The sequence below is a fragment of the Rhineura floridana genome, chromosome 4 (genome assembly GCF_030035675.1).
Source record: "Rhineura floridana isolate rRhiFlo1 chromosome 4, rRhiFlo1.hap2, whole genome shotgun sequence".
NCBI classification, from domain to species: domain Eukaryota; kingdom Metazoa; phylum Chordata; class Lepidosauria; order Squamata; family Rhineuridae; genus Rhineura; species Rhineura floridana.
In genome coordinates this window covers 65,976,087-65,996,341 of record NC_084483.1, presented here as the reverse complement: position 1 = coordinate 65,996,341, position 20,255 = coordinate 65,976,087, and the positions used below count along the sequence as shown (strand labels likewise).

Below are 20,255 nucleotides of genomic sequence, written 5' to 3'. Positions count from 1 at the left end.
AGGTGAATGAGAGATGTTTGCTTTATTAAAAATGAATGAAATAGTATCTCGCAGAGCAACTTGACCATAATATAAATTAATTCGCTCAGTTATTTTTGTTCAAATATGCTAACTTTTCATAATTTTAAGATTGCCCTGTAGAATAATAATAATAAATTAGTATGTTTAGAATAAGAAATCTTTTCAGCTTCTTAATGTGTTTTGGTTGTTGGTATAGATCTGAATAAACATGAACTGTGTAAATGTTAATACTGTTCTGTTATGCAAGAAAAAATCGGGTTGTTGACTGCTGAAAAAATGACTCTGGAAACTTTCTGCTACACTCTCAGTTGAAAGGGTCATAGGCCCTCTCAGCCTTTGTGTTGCTTCCTAATTCTGAGGAGAAATTAGTGGATTTTTTTAATTCAGCTTCTTAAATAATTTTTTTTAAAATAATGCTCTCTCTTGTTTATAGTTTGTGACACACACACACACACAAATTATTGTAATATAAGCAGCTTGTGGACACCATAGCCTCTAGGGCCCCATGGCTGATGTTAGTGGAAAGTAAATGCAGTTAGTTCAGAAGGGGAAGGGATAGGGTGATGTTCGAGGTGGCCTGGAAACTCTGCACCAGCCCTAGAGAAGGCGTGGACTAAAGTGAGAGGTGGCAGGAAGGAGCAGAAGACAGAGGATCGATCACGATCATCATCAGCAAATGTCATCTTGGCCCCTAAGCACTATTTGCTCTTTCCTTTTTAGTTTATGTTAAAATATTATATTCCATCTTATAGCTTTTAAAAAATTTCAAAGTGGGTAACAATAGCACATAACAAACTATGATAAAAACAGAAGCAGCATCAGTAAAAACAAAAAATGAGATGATAAAACAGATGATAAAACCCAAAAGGTTGGCAGAAAAACAATGTCTTACCCTGTTGCCTAACATTGGGAGTAGGTGCTGTAATGAAGAAGGCCCAGCTTCTGGTGCTGCCTGCCTCATTTCAGAAAGCAGTGCACTTGGAGAAAATCCTCTGATTCACATTTTAAGGAATGAGGAGGTTCGTTTGGGACCAGATAGTCCTTTGGATACCTAAACCTTTATGTGGTTATATAGATTAAAACTAGTCCCTTGGATTCTGCTTGGAAACAAATTGGCATCCAGTGAAGATTTTTTTAATATTATGAAAGATGCTCCCATTGGTTCATTCCAGTTCACCTGGCTGAGATATTTTTTAGCTTCCAGTTCAGCAGTATCCCCAACACAGGCAGCAGCAACTGAGAAAGGCAACTCTGGGCATTAGGGTAACCAGGACCTCAGATACTCTTCTATTCCTGTAAGGTGTCCAGTGGCCTTGATAGGAACCAGTAAGGACATAGGGAGCAACAGATAGGGCTTTCCCTCTTGCCTTTTAATTTCCCAGAAAGTACAGATGTGTAGGAAAGGGCTGAGGCTGGAGTGAGAAAGATAGCTGCCAAACTGACTGATGTAACTAGTGAGGAGAGCAGAAGTGCCTTAAATAGGTGAGTTTGTGGGCACCTTGGAGCAAGGGTGAGAGCAGGGCTGAATCCTTTGAAGTCCAGCAGATGAGCTGTAGGGGACAAGATAGCAATCCCTCCCCACAGCTTTTGCCTCATGGGAAACTTTATATTAGCAGGTTGTGGTGGTATCAAACTTGCATTTCAGAGATCAATCATTATTTCTTTTATTCTCTCTAATACTTGCAGGGATATTGAAACTAGATAAAACTAATTCTGTTGAGTCCCTTCCTGAAATGCTGACGTCGGATTCTGAAGGTAGCTGTGTAGGAGTGAATAGTCCCAGAGATTTGCAGTCTCCTGACTTCACAGCAGGATTCCATGCAGATAAAGTTGAGGTTAGAGCATATTTATTCATTTTTTATAATTGAATAATACACAGCTTCTAATATTATTAGGCATATGTACTGAGGGTTTTTTTGCTTTGAACTGAGCTTTTTTTAAAAAAAGAAAAAAGGAAAGAAGGCCAAGTAAACCTAGGTAGGTGTTGAGAATTTTGGTGAGGCTGTGTTGAGTTGATATACATTTGATTTATATGGAGTTGATGAGAAGTGCAGATGTTATCTTCTGCTTTAATTGGCTTCTTTTAATCTTTAAAGTTTATGCTACACAATAAAATAACATCTTTGCTTAATATAGCATAAATTTTAAATGAATGAAACAGCTACGATGTTGCAGTTGTTTAAGGTATGCTAGGTGCAGTAATCTGAAGAAGTTATAAAAGGATTCTCTTAATATTTGGAGGAATATAGCTCTAATAAATACCACTTACTGTACACACGAATACATTCTTGGAATGTGTTCACAGTGCAGTCCAGAGTACCATGTAAGCCAGTAGGGCTTTAGACATGTTAACCCACAAATGTTATGTTGCATGGCAAACACTTTCTAAAACTGAAGGGTGTTGAAAGCAGTCCAATGTGATATGAGGAATAGCTCTTTTAAGGGGGAAAAGTCCCACAGAATGTGCCAGAGCCCTTTGGCATGCCCAAAGTAGCTTTTTGTCACCCAATATAGATTAAATGCAGTATTTAGTTTCATTCTTCTTGTATTTGTCTATAGATGGAGATACCTCTTTTTAAAAACTGTGTGATTTTAATGTGTTTTGACTTCAGGTGAAAGAGAAAACAAGTGTTTCTCGTCCATGGGTTCCAAATGCCAATAAAGAGATGAAAATATGTGAGGTACCATCATTGCAAAAAATATCTCTTCCACAGTGCATTCCCAACAAAAACATCTCTACAACTTCTTCCAATTGGGTTATCAGCTGTTTTAGGTATATATTTTGTTTGATCCCATGTTTGTCAAGTGGTATGCTCTTAACAACAGTTCTTATGGCCTGCTTTCGGTAGGCATGGATAAATCTGGCAATTCTAGTTATTTTTTAATTTTTTTTCAATCTGGAACCAGGTGGGTAGCTAGCTCTACCTAGCGGTTGAAGGCAGAAGAGCACTGTTGAATTTTGCAGGGGCTTCCTGCTCTGCTTAGCTCCTACCTCCAGTTCTCTTCTGCCTTCACCAAGAACGGTTGATCGCTCTCTGTGCTCTGTGGTTCAGGCCTGTATAGTTGTGTTTGTGTTTTTCTTCCCCAAGTTGTTCTGTTGTTTCCCCCTCTACTCCTAACCTCGTTTCTTACTGTCTTCCTTCTTCTTTTTTTTTTTGTTGGTTCCCTGCGCCTGGAGTACTTCACTGCGGTGCAAAGCTATCCAGGGGTGCGCCACCGCCCCTCCACCAGAACCCCACCATGGCGTGAAGCCACCCAAGACGGGCTTGCCACCCCCCATCAGAAGCAGTGTGCTAATGCCACTCGCTCATTAACGCCCCCTTGCTAGCCTCACAACCATCAGCTATTGGGACCTTAGTGGCCGCATCCTAGCGGCCTCAACACCCCATCTCCGCATTGGCTGCAACAGGATGGCACCTAAGACTAATAGGCAAGTCAGCCAGAATAGGCAAGGGCCTGATAACCCAAAAGGAGACGAGGAGAGTGACTCTCACAGCGCCTTCTACAGGACTCAAAGGGACCAAGAATCATTATCTGAGGAGGAGTGCATTCAACCTCACCCTGATTTAGATTCCATTTTCTCTGCGAGATGCTCTCCTGAGGAATTCTCAGGTTTTTTTGAGGCATCTGCGTCTCCCCAAGCCTTGCAGGGGGCGGGGGGGGACATCCCAGTTCTCCCCCTCCCCATGCACACCAATTGCAGCTGCTCGCATGCTCTAGCTGATCAGCTGGAGCAGGGGGAGCTCACGCGCTCCAGCTGATCCCTGTCAGCTGTAGTGTGGGGAGCTCACGTGCTCCAGCTGATCGCATGATCAACTTTAGGGTGGGGAGCTCACGCCAGTTGAGTAGGGCCCCATTTTCTGGCGGTTTTCGCTTTTCGGTGGGGGCCTGTAATGGAACCTGCCGTATGAGTGTGGCCCTACTGTAACAGAACCTGTCCCAATGGGAGAGATTTTTGGGAAATTACTCCATGTTCTTCACCATCGCAAAAAAGATGTTTCATTCATGGTGTACTCGATCTTAAGAACCTAAACGAATACATAAATACTGCAAGTGTTGCATGGAAATCTTACTTTCAATCAAGAAGGCGCTGAGAAAGGGAGACTTCCTCACCTCAAAGGAGGTCTGCCTCCACATCCCTATTTTTCCTCCTCACAGACGCTACCTCAGGTTCGTGGTAGGGAATGACCACTTTCATTACAGGGCTATGCCCTTTGGTCTGTCGTCTGCCCCCAAGGTATTCACAAAGTTTGTGATTGCTCTGGTGGCACACCTGAGGTTGCAGGGAGACCATGTATTTCCGTACCTAGATGACTTCCTGATTCGGTCCCCACTGCTGCACAAGGCCTGGGAGGATCTGCATGTCACCTTGGCCTGCCTGAAGGATCATGGTTTCCTAATCAACCAAGCCAAGAGCCAGTTATTCCCCTCCTGCTGCATTGTGCATCTGGGGCCCACTATAGACTCGAAGCAGGGAATAATACGGCTGGCACAGGACAGAGTGAACAAGATATGTGCAGCAGTATCACAGCTTCTGGCTTCACTGTCAGCACTGTCATGTTATGCAACTGGCAACTGTCCTTGGGTTGATGGTCTCAACATTTCAAACTACCACATGGTTGCGTCATCACTCTCACCCCCTACAGTGGGCGTTGCTTTCCAGAGCGAGATAGCATCCCGGCAACACCAGAGAGTGGTACTGTCACCAGCAGTCCATTGGTCCTTAATATGGTGGGCACACAAGCCCAGTCTGCTAAAGGGGATGCCGTTCCAGGATCCCCCACAAACGTTAATCACGATGGATGCCAGCCTATCAGGTTGGGGAGCCATTTGCAATGGCCAGATAGTGCAAGGAACCTGGTCACCTCAGGAATCCACACTTCCAATCAATCTCCTGGAACTTCGGGCAAATCATCTGGCCTTGCGGCACTTCGCATGGTTCAGACAGTTGGAGCAGTGCTTGTCAGGACAGACGTGTCTGCCAAAGCTAATTTGAACCATCAGGGAGGCATGCGCTCACCCCTCCTCCGGAAGGAAGCTTCCCTCATCTTCCAGTGAGTAGAAGAAAATCTGGAATCAGTCCTGGCAGAGCACCTCAGAGGGGAGGACAATGGTCAAGCAGACTGGTTGAATTAAAAGTACATCAGGGGGAATAGAGATAGTGGCACTCTTCGACAGAGTCAAAGTGGACCTCTTTGCCACCCGTCTCAACCGCCAAGTAAAAAGGTTCTTTGCCAGATACACAACACCAAAGGCAGAGGGAATAGATGCTCTGACATCTCAGTGGCCTCCAGGTCAGTTGTATGCCGTTCCGCCACTTCTGATCCTCCCCAGGGTAATCCAGAAAATTGGAGCTGAAAGGGCAACAGTTCTGCTGGTAGCTCCTTGTTGGCCAAGGAGACTCTGGTTTCTAGAACTCCTGGACCTGTCAGTTGATCCTCCATGGCAAATCCCCCTCAGGGAAGATCTGTTGTCACAGGGACAATTTCTCCGTCTGGATCCCGGCTGGTTGGCACTTCCTGTCTGGAGATTGAGCGGCAACATCTCTTGAAGAGAGGCATTCCGGTCCAAGTGGTGGAGACAATGATGGCCTCCAGACGTCCTTCCATTGTTAGAATATATGAAGCTACATGAAATGCCTTCTTGTCTTGGGCATAGAAGAAATGTATAACTTCAAGGAAAGGAGGTATTAAAGAGATCCTCTATTTCCTGCAAGAGGGTTTAGCATTGGGTCTTAGACTAAACACCCTGAGGCGCCATACTTTGACATTGTCAACAATTCTATCTAAGTCCCCAGAAAAACCTCTTGGATTTCACCCGTTCCTGAAGCATTTCCTTCATGGGGCAACTATATCGGTGCCACCTCCAGTCCATCGTTACCCGACTTGGGACCTGCATAAAGTGTTAATGGCTCTACAAAGCCTCAATTTGAACCCTTAGGTCAAATCTCCTTTTGGCACCTATCCTTTAAGGTCTTGTTCCTTGTGGCCATTACTTACTTGTTTTTCATAAGGATAGGGTAGTTCTCCGCACTATTCCTTTCGTCTTAAAGTACTGTCTACCTTTCACTGTCAACAAGAGCTAGTGCTCCCTTCCTTCTGTCCGAATCCTATTCACCCCACAGAAAAGGCATGGCACTTGATGTGAGAAGGGCCTTAAAAGAATATATTTCCAAAACTAAACCCATTCGCAAGATGGATACTTTGTGTCATTTCACCCAGCTTCGTTAGGAAACAAGGTTTCCACCTCTATACTAGCTAGGTGCATCAAAGCATGCATCACCTTAACATATGCTTCACTGCGGCTCACTCGACCAGCCAGGATAGTGGCTCACTCCACTAGGGCGGCAGCCACATCAGCAGCATTCTCACGCAATGCTTCCCTGGTAGAGATTTGAGCATCTACATGGGCCACTCCTAATACGTTTATTAAGCACTATAAGGTTAACATGTCCACGTCCGCAGAAGTGGCCTTTGGGAGGAGAGTGCTACAGCACATCCTCTCCAGCCAAAAGTAATTTTCAGCCCTGTGATATTCCCACCCTACATGGGTCAACTTTGGTATGTCCCACCTGATATCATATTTTCCATGCACAGGAGAAGAGACTTCTGGTCTTACCGTGAAACAGTCTTCTCTGTGCATGTCAGAAGATGATATCAGGGCCACTCTGTAGGAGGGCTGGGCTGCCATCACTACTCCAGAATAGGCCTTTAGCAGAGAGTGTATGAATGCTGTTGTCTCTCATCTGGTTTTTGTGTTTACTATCACTGCTTTCCTCGTTGGCCAGCTTGTCATGAAGAACTGGAGCTACGCAGAGCAGGAAGTCTCTGCAAAATTCAACAGTCTCTTCTGCCTTCAACCACTAGGTGGAGCTAGCTGCCCACCTGATACCATCTTTTGACATGCACAGAGAAGACTGTTTCACAGTAAGACCAAAAGTCTTTTTTATCCAATTTTGTGTAATATACACACCTTTTTGCAGGCTATTTTCACCAATAGATGCAATTTCCCTAATTACATTCCCTTAATATATGCATTTCTGTACACATTTTTGATTGGAGAACTGCATTGCAAAATTTGTAGAAGTGTGCATTTCAAAGGACAGCTGCATTTGTTTTATGTATTGTTAAAAGAAATGCTAATTGGATGAGTTGGCATTAAAATGTGCTGAATTTCTCCTGCTATCCCTGGCCTTCTGAGTGGTGAACTTAGTGTGGAGGGAAGTTCACATTCCAAAGGGCATTGCCTGCATATGATTAGTTGTTGACATGCTTTCAGAAGCATCAGATGACCAAATTATTTTATGATAGTTGTGATCATTAAGTTAATAACACTTAGATTGACTGTATGCTGAGGGTGCTAGTTTCTCCTTGTCAGTGTGAGTTCTTGCAGTCCTTGCTGTTTACAGCCTAAACTTGCTATCTTTTAAGGATCTAATTCATGGTAGCATTTAAAACAAAAGTAACCACATTAACTAAAACGATGGTTTAAAGTACTCAGCATTGTCAGTAGAACTAAAAGTATCCCTGGTGTTTGTGTTTGTTTCCTGAAAAATATATACAAAATGTTAGTCCAAAAACATTCTATTTGAGGTTTGCCATAATTGAGGAAGTAGACATAAATTATACATCCGGTTACAATATGTATGTAAAATATAGAATACTTAAATGGTGTTTGGCAAGTGGAATATAAGTAAAAATGGATGTCTTGAAAAGTAACAACTTATAATTTTTTCCATTCAGTCCTGCCAGCCCTCCTGCTATGGATTTAAGAACTATTATGGAACTTGAAGAAAACATGCAAAACTGTGGAAGCATGCCAAAGATAAATTCAGGGTTGGTAAAAGAACTTGATTTAATAGGTGAAATCCTAAGACTGACTTGTGTGAATTTAAATTTTAATTTACCTTTAAAGACTTAATTTAAAACTTTATCTTGGAAATAATTGTATGAGTTTTGAAGTTTTATCTTGGGTCTACCTGGCAATACAATACCTGTGTTGCCTTATAATTCATGAATTGCATAATTGTGTAAAAGCAGATTGCGGGGACAGAATTGGAAGAGTTGTGCTTTTTTTTTTAGCTGCTGCTGTTATCCCAATTAGGTGCGTAAGGAACAGGCAACTCTTTCTCTGCTTTTGCCGCCATGGGCTCCTACTGGGAGGAAGGGCGGGATAGAATAATAAATAAATAGAAATCTAGGGAATGCATAAGTAAGAAGAAAGGCCCATCTAGCAGTTTGTTTATATGATTGTTAGCCTGTGATAAGCCACTTCACATTTCTATTTTTAATTTTTAGTAGATCCACTTCTCATGGAAGTAAGCTTTCTCAGAAGCAAAGGAAACTGATTGCAATGGCTGCGAAGGATAACAACCCAGACATTGTGCCAGATGCAGCCATGCCATCTGCACCTCCAAATGCTGCAAAACCAGGGAATGTGTGGTATGTTTCTTAGTCTCCCTTTATCTTCATGCCTCCTGGGATCCATTTCTATCTTTAAAATAAGCTTTGTTTCAGCCAAGCAGGGTACCCTCAGAATTTTTTTGTGATTTAAACTTCATTGGGGAAGAGCAGTACCTCAGTGGTAGAGCACATGCTCTGCATGCAGGAAGTCCCAAGTTCAGTCCCTGGCTGGGAAATACATCTGTCTGAGAGCCTGGAGAGCCACTACCAGTCAATATAAAAAATACTGAGCTAGAAGAACCAGTGATCTGACTCTGAATAAAACAACTTCACATGTTCATACATCTTGAGTCACAGAATTTAGATCTGGCAGTAGTTTAAAAATTTTGACTAAGTTAGCCAGTGCAATTGCATCTCTGGCAATTTATTTCTGAGTCAGCAGCTGGTCGGTGGAGTGATGTGTCATCAGTTGGCAGTTGTTGGGATATCGCATTAAGGGATATGAATACAAGGATGTGGGATCAAGAACCACCAAATCAGTATCGATAGGATCTGAAAACTGCACCCTTTATATGTAAAGATGAATTTCAAATTATGACATTACCCAAATATATTAAATTACATATGACCAAGTTACATTCTACATGTTGTTGTTTTACTTTCTGTCATGAACACCAGTGTCCACATAGTAAAATTTTATTTTATTATTTATTCAATTTATATCCCACCCTTCCTCCCCAAAGGAGCCCAGGGTGGCAAACAAAAACACTAAAACCACTTTAAAAAGTCAATCCCGACTTACAGCGACCCTATGAATAGGGTTTTCATGGTAAGTGGTATTCAGAGGGGGCTTACCATTGCCTTTCTCTGAGGCTGAGACCCAATGACTGGCCCAAGGTCACCTGAGCTTCATGGCTGTGTGGGGATTCGAACCCTGGGCTCCCAGGTTGTAGTCCAACACTCTGACCACTACACCACACTGGCTCTCAAAAGTACTTTAAAACAAATACCATCATATTTGAACGGGAGTTGAACACAAATCAACACATTCTGTGGGATCACAGTTAGCCACACCTCTTCTAGGTGTATATAGTGCCTCTTCCAATGTTATGGCATTCACACTATGGACATGTGATGGACACACTGGAAACACATTTGCCATGCAGGAGAGCACCTCAGTCTCATACTAACTTTCTAATAACAGGTGAATTATTTACCTGAAGTAGTAGTTTCAGAATAATCTGATGTCTGGTGTGGGCAAGCTTTCTTGGGTTTCATGCGTAAACTTTTATATACAGACTGCTGACTACAACTCTGCTTGAATGGCGTTGACTCCTCTGTATAGAGTTTTGAAATACTTGGTTCTTGTGCTTTCCAGAAGTGGTTTTCATCCAGCCTAAAAACATTTTTTAAAAATTAAGAGAAAGGGGAAGATACGTGCAGAGGTGCCTTCTACAATCTTAGGCGAGAAAATTCTCCCCATAGCACAAATGGAGGAGGAGGAGGGGTCAGATGGTCTAGCAAACAATGAACATTTTCAAAACTATTGCTTTTGGAAACTAGAATAGCTATGTCCATAACCCAGTGACTGGCTACAGCTGACAGTGTATGTGTTCATTATTCTGTTCATTACTCTGAGAGCAATCGTGCTGAAGGGCAGGATGGGGAGATATAGATCCTGAGCATAATATGTTAATTTGAAATAATTGATTTGTAAGGCTGTAAGAGTCTGGAAAGCAAAATTATTGCAATCATCTGTATTTTTTAAGTTAAGCTCCTTATATGGAGTCATAGCATTGGCCCATCCAGCCTAGTACTGTCCATCCTCTAGGCAGAGGTCTTTCCTTCCCTTTCTTTCTGTTCCTTTTGTTTTAACTAGAGGTTCTCTAGATTGAATTTGGGGCCTTGTATGTGGTAAACACATACGACGTTTTCCATCTAAAGTAACCCAGGAGGAGGGAGGAAATGGACATCTTTTTAAAGTGCATTATTTGTCTAACATGTTTGTTTCCTGTGCTTCCTACAAGAAACTCAATATACATGGCATTTCCCCATTGTATATTCTCAATAACCCTTTGAAGTAGGTTAGACTGAGAAATGGTGACTAGCCCAAGATTATCCATAGCTGAGCAGATTTTTCAGCCTGGTTAGAGATTCAGTTTTCTCTACATTACAATGGCATAGGCTGGTGCACTTTACCTGTAGAATGAGTTTTGGTCTAATTTTCATGTGGGCATAGATGACTGTAAGTTCCTTCAGCAAAATTCATCTGGCTCCAAAAATGGAAAATGACAACCCCACCAAAAGCTTTAAGCAGCCCATCAATGTCAAATCTTAATAGTTTTTTAAAAAAATACTAGCTCATTGAATAAAGGAATTTATTTTAATGTTCTATATGAAATATATACTGTACTACTGCTGGATTGATGACAATTTCTTATTACCAAACACAGTCCTCATTAAGTATTCTTCACTTAATTAATTAAGGGGTGACAGAAAAGAGTTTATATTTGTCTTAAGCTTATTGAGTTCTGGTATAACCCTGACTACTTTGAAGTCCAGAAGAACTCTCATGCATACATTTGGCACCAAATGGAGGTTTCTATGCTTGCAGTATGTGGCATTCTCCAGAATTTTTGTTTTGCAGTGAAACAAGATACTTGTCTTGGAAATGCAGCTGCTCTTCTGGCAAGACAATATGCCAAATGGGTGTGGAACCTTGTGGAACTTTGTTGTTGTTGTTTACATGGAGACTCAATATATCTTAAACCATATTTGGCATTCCTCTTGCCAAAAGAAACCTCCGGGGGGGATTAGTACTATGGAGTGTTCTTTGAAGATTAATTAAGAAAAACCCAAAGTTGAGCATTTTAGAAAAACATTTGTTGAAAAGTGAAGAAAAGGTTGAACATAGACTAAGCCCCCCACCAATACTTGTGATATCATTTTCAGTGTGCACTTATAATAATGCATCCATATTGGGGAGTATAGTAATTTCTTTGCTGAGAGATTCCACTTACATGTAACATTTATACCTTCTTCTGGCAGGGTGCAATATATCATTTATTTCTTGTATGCCAAATTATTATCATGATCAACATTTCAGTTAATGGATTCAAGTTTTCATAAACAGTATTTATTTTGAATCTTATCCCTAGAGCTTATGGGTATAGCTGTAATGTGCTGATTAATTGTGACATGAAGAAGCTTTGGATGGACTGGCTGATAGTGGGTATCAACATTGAGTGTTGAAATGTGAAATGTAACCAAGACACTAGAAATGTCTGAAGATGGGAATCTCTCCTAATAAAAAGTCTGAAAACAGGAATCTCTCCTTATGGAGACAGAGGGTTTTTAACATCGAACAGACAAAGCTTAGGGCATGATGCTTATAACAATAAAAGACTAGCTCAGTGGTAGAGTATCTGCTTTGCATGCAGAAGATCTCAGGTTCAGTCTCTGGTATCGCCAGATAGGACTGGGAGAGACCCCTCTCCAAAACCTTGGAAACTTGATGCCAGTCAGTGTACACATAACTGAGATAGATGGACCAATGGTCTGACAATGGTCTGACAACTTTCTGTGTTCCTAGAAGGGGGGAAATGTTTTCTTTGAGGTCCCTCGCCTGTGGCTTTTTCCTGAGGCTCTTCCGTCCACTATCATTCATTATGCCTTCACATACTTATTATTATTATTTATTACATTTGTATACCGCCCCATAGCCGAAGCTCTCTGGGCGGTTTACAACAATTAAAAACATTAAAAACAAATATACAAATTTAAAAACACTTAAAAAAAAACAATTTAAAAACATGCTAAAATGCCTGGGAGAAGTATGCATGGTCTGAAGATGATTCTGTAATTTGTAGAAAACAGTTGAGTTACCATTAGTACTGGGCACAAGTATCTGGGCCATCCAAATTTTGTTAGTTTGGGGGTTGGGCCCAAAAAGCACTCTGAAGTTTTATTTATCTCTGAGGTTACCCTGAATTTATAGTAGTCTTTGGGAAGAGGATAAAGTTTAAGAATATCAGGGTTGGTTTTACTTAAAAATGCGAGGTGCCCAAGGGATTCCCTCCCTTTTTTCTTCCCGTGCCTTTCCAAGTGACTTGCTGCTGCTAAAATTGGAAGCATAGTTGCTCAACAGAATGCCCCTGGAAACAATGCCATGTCATTATTTGCAGGTATACTTGCACTAGCTTCTAATTCAAAGAGGATAGATTTACAGGAGTATTAAAAAATCTCTGATTTACCATAAGAAAGCCTAGTATCTAGTATATACCCAAATGTAAAAATGTTTAACTTCCATTGAAATTGGCCTGGCCTAAAGAGGGAAGAGGGTTTCAGAGCTAGAGATTAGAAGTTGTTGATAGTAGGTCTCTGCACGCCATTCTTATTTTCTTCAGCTTTGGTATAGTGGGGATGCTAATTGTGAACCTGTGAAGCTACTTTTTGTTGAATCAGACTATTGAGCCACCAAGTCCAGTCCTGCCTATTTCAGCAGTTTAGTGATTCTTTGTCTTGGACAGAAGCTTCCCCAGACTTTTTAGCTGAGATCAGCAAAACAGTAGACAGTATAACTTGAAGCCAATTACAGTTAATTCTGAAAGCTGGAGATGCAAATTTTGTTACCTTTAAAAAAGAAGATATTTATTGACAGTGTGTTTAGAAGGACATTCTAAAAATAACATGAAATGATTTTAACAGTGTTATAGAATGCTCTGAAAGGACCTCACAAATGGGCAACAAATATTAAGGGTAAGTAATTGTAAACTGATGCCTCACTGCTTCTGAGTAGTTGGGTAATAACCAGATCTTATTTTATCCTTCGTCTCCAATTGGTAGAGATGCAGACATGATTGCTAGAGCATGTGTCTGCCAACAGCAGAGGCAGCAGCAGGAGCAACCCAGGTGAGGAATCCCTGCCTTCTAACGGGTTAACATCAGGCTGCTATAGCCACCATTTCCTCTGAGATCTGCTATGGCCCAGAGATTCAGAAGCAAAATAGCAATGGAACATCTGAGATGGCCTTCCCCAACCTTGAGTCTCCCAGATATTGTTGAACTACAACTCCCATCAGTCTCAGCTGGCCTATATGGCCTGTACTCAAGGATGGTGGGATGTGTGGTCCTATATCTAGGGACCCAAGGCTGGAAAAGGCTGCTTGAGGACTGGGTGAGCCTTGTAAACATCTTTGCCTAGTAACTGTTGTCTATTTTGTTGTGCCTTAAATATATTTAAGATGATATAACTTAAGTTTGAAGATGGGGTATAAGTACTCTAAATAATAAACAGATATGGATGTCCAAAGATTTATGTTAATTAGGATTTTCTTTTTTTTTTTTCAATAATTTTTATTCAGATTTTCATAAAACATACAAGACAAAATCATAAAACATTCAAAGACAAAAAACAAAATCAAAAATAGTTAAACAAAAAGAAAAAAAGAAAAGAAGAAAAAAAAAAACAAAAATAAAAAATAAAGAGTAAAATATTGACTTCCCATTTGTCAAAGATCAAATCAGTTATAAGTCTATAATATATAGCAATCCTGTCTCTTAAGTCATATTATAAAATCACTTTCCTCCAGTAGTTATCTTACTTAATCATCAAATCTCATAAACATTACTTTATTCTTTCCACAAAAAGTCAAAGAGAGGTTTCAATTCTTTAAGAAATATATCTATCAATTTTTTTTCCAGATAAGCATATCGATTAATCCATCTCATTACTAATTATGATAATCTTATTGTCATAACCATAGTCAAAATAAACATTTCAATTAATCCATCACATCAGAATCTGTTAGGTTCAGTAATTTCAGTAGCCATTGTTCTATTATCTCTATTAGTTCCATTTTCCATCTTCCATCTTCAGTAGTCTTGTTAAGTCCAGTAATTTCAATATCCAATCTTCCATTATCAGTATTCCATAATAATCTTGCTGTCAAAGCCATAGTCATATAATAAGAGTCTGATGAGAATTACCTCTATCCCAAATATTTTCTTGCCATCCATTCTGAATAAGTTGCTGAAATACTGCTGTAAAATCATATCTCTGTTCTTTTTTTCAAAATACACTGGGTCATCTCTTAAAAGTTTTTCCATTGTCACATGGCTGCAGTTAATTCCATAGATTTTCTCTATATTGGGCTCCATCACATCATTCCAGTCCAGAAGATAATCCATGCCATTGATAACTTTATCTCTAGAATCTTCATTAATTTCTTCAGAGATAACATTGAGTTCCAAACAATAGATTTTATTTCTAAAGTCCATAGACTCCAAATCTTGTTCCTGTTCCACGTTTGTTCCAATCTCCGGGATCTCCTCTCTCACAGGGACCCCTATTCCAGTCTCCAGGGTCTCCTCTCTCACAGGGACCCCTATTCCAATCTCCGGAGTCTCCTCTCTCACAGGGACCCCTTCCAGGGTCACCTCTCTCACAGGGACCCTTATATCTTTAATCTCCTGCTTCATTTTACTCAATTCAATTTTCGTTATCTCAATCTCATTCATTATTCTCTGAAACATAGTTATTTCCAGATTCTCAGCCACTTTCTTAATTGCCATTTTAAAAGAAAAATATAGGAAAACCACTTCTTATTTCAGCAACAATTGGGTTAATACTCCAAACTTGGTGACATCACAGTATAAACAGAGCAGACAGCCTTATCTCTCCAATAGTTAAGTAAACAAAATGCAGTTCCCAGGATCGAAGCAATTAATGGCAATCGTCAAGAAACAGATTCGTCAAAATAAAATAGACCAAAAAGAGAGTAGTCTCAAAACAGTATAATATTTTCCAAAATAAAAATCTGGAATAGAAATCCCTCTTCTGTGTGTATCTTTAGAATGCAAATCCAGGACAGCTTTTTGCAACAAAAACAGAGATAAGCTATTAATTAGTGCGTAGCAGAGAGAAGTTACGGCTCCCCAGTGAGATGTCAAAAACCGATCAATCTGGCAAATCTCTTTTAAACAGCAACAATTTAAGTCAAGTAAAAGAAAAATATAGAAAGAAGGGTGCTTGCCTGTTAGTGCGTTCTCTCTTAGAAGATAAGATGAACGTTCGCTTTAACAGATAGAGCTTGCTGTTGAAAATCCGTCCCACCTTCGTCGGCTGGACCTCGTCCCATAAATTAATGAGATCTGGTCGTCCCAACAAAAATAGGCTTTGAGGTTAATCTCTTCGTTTCTCCCTACCCGGGAGAAGTTTAATCAGTCAAAAAAAAAAGAAAAAACTGACTGATATATCTGAATAAGCTTCTTTTGAGGCAGGAGCCCGTCTCAAAAGCAGGCACAGGCTAAGTCACCCTTCCCGGAAGTCCTGTTAATTAGGATTTTCATACAACTTTAGTCTGTTGGTAAAATAATTTCCAGACAGAAGAATCTCTAGAATCTTCTGGAAGTCACAACATAGCAGTATTTGGTCTATTTTACTGTAGTTTAGTACGACTGAAACACACTATTAGAAGGTGTAAGCAAGTTTAAGTGTTGACTTTATCCCTCTTTTCTGGTAAAGGTCTTCTTCATTGCATTCTGCTTTACCAAAGTCATTCCGTGATCTCCTAGTGGAGGAAAAAAAATTAGTTGGTGCCAGGTCTGGAAAAGTTTGTGCTAAAGCGAAAGAGGACTTACAAGATCAAAAGCCTCTGAGGTGAGAAAGTATAAAATTTATTTACAGTTTTAATAGAGCATATTTCTGGCAAGCATTGAAGGTACGCACATCAATAAACCATAGAAATATCTAAATGTAGAGCATTTGATTTTAGTTGAATGTATGTTCTGATAGGATCATGTTGGTGGATTGCTGAACAGAATAAATTATAGATTGCTTACAGTACTTCCATAATATTTTATAGAGGTGACTAAATTGATAGCTTAATCAGTACAGTGGCTTAGGGAAAGTGATTATCAGAAACAGTTTGTGCTACATGTGTGTAAGTGTTGCTCCTTTGTGTTTGCACATCTGCTGACATAATGTAAGTTGGGTGGGAAACCTTTTTGGCCCAGTAGGCCAGACCCTTATGTCCCCCTTACCCACGGGCCAACTTGGTTGGGTGGGAGGGACCATCTGACATCACAGTCAGGTGATGAGCAGGTGGTTAATCCTGCTCATCTGTCAGAGATGGCCCATGGAGGTGGGGGTGGATAGCGTCCAAGCAGCATTGAACTCCACATCACTTGATGCATGAGGAGTTCAGTTCTGCTTTCTGCAGGGATGAGTAGCATGAACAGTCGATCTAGCAGCGTCTCTCCCTGTCACACACTTGATGTCACATATGTGCACATGATTATGGGGAAACAGCCATCCTAATGTAAGTGAACAAGTTGAGAAAATTATATCTAGATGTATAGTCTACTTTCTGTGTGGCTTTTAAAAAAAATTCTTCCCCTTGATCCATGCCATCCCCATTAATGAAAGAGAATACTACTCTCATCCTTTTCATAAACAGTTCAAAATGCTTGTCTTTTGAAAATCAAAATGGAAAGGTGAGATTTAATATTTTTTAAAAAGAAATAAAATGGAAAAAAATTCTGGTCAAAACATGTGTTCTGCAAATACTATTCCACTGGCTAGTATTCCTTAGTAATATATTTCATCAGTTTTAAATGCTGCTGGAAAAATCTCAGTATACACTCAAATTTCTTCTTCTGTGGCAGATACAGCACTGTGTTCAGTAAAATTGTTTAGGGTTCATGTATGCTGACAAGATTTTTAGATCCTTAGATGATGTTTATAATCTAATTTTTTTTTGCCCTTAGATGCACAACTGCTACTGCTCTTGGTGCAGAAAATGAACATTTATATGAACCGACACTGTCAGAAAATCAGAAGTAAGTTGTATTTGTAATTGAAAGTGTTAGTAGGAAAAAGTCTTCTGTGATGTGGTGACATCTTGCCTTTGTAATCTACCTTGCAGCCCTTGGTTAGCAGCATCCTTGATGAGTCCAGCTGTAGTGACACCTATCACATTTGCAGAAATTGTAGAGGAAGAACTCCAGCAAGAAGCTGCTCTTATACGGAGTAGAGAGAAACCTTTAGCTTTGATCCAGGTAAAGGAAAATGCCCAGTACAATAAATTAAGAATGGCTATTTATTATATATATATTTTATTTTGTTAAGTACATTTTTACCTTATGTTTTGGCCTCAACAGGCAGCTTGCAACCATTTTTTAAAAATACAGTGCAGTGTAACATTCTGCCCAGTGGTTAAGATTATGCTATATTATTCATATGCCTTCAAGTTAAGAATTTTCTTAATGCCAGCTCACTGTATGATTATTTTTCATTGCATAACTCATTGGAGCACCTATGGCCTTCCAGGTGTTGCTGGTCTATAACTCCCCTCACCCTGACCATTGACCATGCTTCTGGGCCTGCTGGGAGTAGGGAGTCCAACAATATTTAGAGGCTATAGGTTCTCCACTCTTGGCATAACTAGACTTAATTGTGTGCTCAGTTTCTCCTGCAGTGGTTCAAGAGAAACATCCCATAACTAAAGAATCTGAGGGAGAATGTGGGATTGCAAGTAAGGAGCTCTCTTTTGAGGCTTTGCCCTGCCACTGTGTTTGTCAAACGACTTGGGCGCTTCTTGCAAAGTAAACCTTAAAGGACTGGGGACTGTCATTACTCTGTGCTGTGTAAACATTCATACTGCCCTCCTGTTTCTTCCTCTCTCATTTCAGATTGAAGAACGTGCTATTCTGGATCTGTTAATCCACTATCAAGCAGTTGGCAACCCTGATGAGTTTGTTGTTGTTGAAAGGTCTCCACAAGGGCCAATAGCAGCTCCAATGTGGAACAAGCATTGATGCAGACTAATTTTGGATTTTATGACGATGTATGCACTGCACAAATGTAGCATTATTTGCATGGATGTAGTGGTTCTAAAGTAAAAATGAAGGTAGTAATGTGTGCCATCTATTTTCAACATAGTACCTGCTCTGAAAATGTATCTTCGTTTTCAGACTGCATCGCTAGATTGTGCTCCTTCACAAGGTGCATATTGTGAAGATGGAGTTGAATGCTTAAAACTAAGTTTTAAGTAGGGCTATATGCGTTTACTTTCTTAGTAATTAGCAAAAGGTACGAAACCAAGTGTTACTTCTCCAGTTAACAACAATTGAACTGTCATAATCATGCATACATGTTAAATTAATTGAACTGAATAATCAACCAGAATATCACACATTTTGATTTCCTAATTTTTTTTTCTGTGTAAATGAGAAAGAAAATGCTGTCTGTTGAAGCAGTGGTATCTAATGTTGGGTATGTTTCTGTGCCTCAGTATTCTTTGCTCTTCTGACCTATTCTCCTTACCGTCATGCCTTACTTAAGTCTGTGCTGGACAGGCATTCTGTGCTGGTTTAGGTAGGTATTTGCATTATGATGATGACAGCTTCAGAAGAGCTCAAGCTCAAGTAGCAAAAAAAGAGAGAGAAAAGAATGGCACTTTTTGGCTTGTATCGCAGAATGGGATGGGGTAAGAAGCAGCATGCTAAACTGCAAAATGTTTAAGGAAAAGTGGAAACTATTAATTAAATATTAAAACTACTTAAGCAAATTGCATTTTGATCATTTTCACTTGTAACAGATTCATTGATATTATTCAGCACTCTGTGTTCAAAAACCTATGCCTGATTGTGGATGATTTTTCTTGTAATTGGAAAGTCTTATAAAAAAATGTTTGTTAACTGTGTAAAAGTGGTGTTGGTCTGAGTGGAGTTATGGGGGGGGCTTTATTTCACCTATCTGAACATTTACTGAAGGGATGAGGACCTTTGGCTCTCCAGATGTTGTTGGTCTCCAACTACCAGATGATAGTTAGGATTCTAGATGTTAGGATAATCTGGCTGCAGCATCTTTTACCCCATTGATCCTCAGGGCTGATTTGGCTAATGTGGGTATCCCCTTCCTCCCTCACTGCTTTTTGTTCAAGGGTATGTGATAACTACGCTCCCCTCCTAGAATCTCCAAACTTGCATCAGCCACAGCCTATATGGCCAATGGCTAGGGGCAATGGTAGTTGGAGTCCAATAACATCTGGAGGACTGCAGTTTGTCTGCCTCTGGTCTACATTAAATGTACTTGTATCTTATGGTTTGGGACTGAACACCAAAAATGACCCTGGAAACACAATTACAGTAAAGACTAAATGATGGCACAGCTTGATCTACTGCAGAATACATGATTGATTTATAGATTATCTTTGTGACTCAGCATTTCATTGGATGGGAAAACAAAAACAAACAACTATGAAGGGTAATGAGACAAACTTCTCATTAGTGCACAATAAAATATATCAACATGGAATATATAATTCAAATTTGTAGTTGTTAGTTTAGCAGTATGTTGAGGCTATATTCAGAATAAAACCAAAGAATCAAGACAAATGTTACTTTGATACATGCATGTCAGAATATATATCTTCCTATACAGTATCAAAATTACTTATTGTAGTGTAGTACTACAATTAGAGACTTCCTATATTTCTCCTTGGTACATCATCTGAGCTTTATTTCTTTGTGTCACTACCAGGGAATTGCAGATAGTTGCACACTTTTGTTCACTGTCTTGGGTAGTATTCACAGTTCCTTTCAAACATACAGTTAATAGGCTTCAGTCATGCCTATAAAGTATGGCAATTCTATCTATATATTTTTAACATGCCTGCTTCTCTTGTGCATATAGATGACATCAGGTGGGAGTTGAGCTCCCCCTTGTTGTTGAAGACAGAATCACTGTTCAATTTTTTTAAACCCTTCTGGCATTCTGTAGCTCTCTGTCAACTCCATTCAATTCTGTCTTCAGCTGAAGCGGTGATG

General features: G+C 40.0%; 1 protein-coding gene across 2 annotated transcripts in view; it reads left to right on the top strand.

Annotated features, from left to right (window-relative positions):
- Positions 1 to 19,796, top strand: part of IBTK (inhibitor of Bruton tyrosine kinase) — an 88,244-nt gene extending 68,448 nt beyond the window's left edge. For both annotated transcript variants that reach the window (XM_061623212.1, XM_061623211.1), the window contains exons 22-29: positions 1,708 to 1,856; positions 2,634 to 2,794; positions 7,764 to 7,856; positions 8,319 to 8,462; positions 15,949 to 16,083; positions 17,193 to 17,264; positions 17,351 to 17,483; positions 18,117 to 19,796. In XM_061623212.1, the coding sequence (XP_061479196.1) occupies positions 1,708 to 1,856; positions 2,634 to 2,794; positions 7,764 to 7,856; positions 8,319 to 8,462; positions 15,949 to 16,083; positions 17,193 to 17,264; positions 17,351 to 17,483; positions 18,117 to 18,242 (1,013 nt within the window). In that variant the 3' untranslated portion in view covers positions 18,243 to 19,796. The remainder of the gene's footprint in view (positions 1 to 1,707; positions 1,857 to 2,633; positions 2,795 to 7,763; positions 7,857 to 8,318; positions 8,463 to 15,948; positions 16,084 to 17,192; positions 17,265 to 17,350; positions 17,484 to 18,116) is intronic.
- Positions 19,797 to 20,255: the final 459 nt, after the last annotated feature.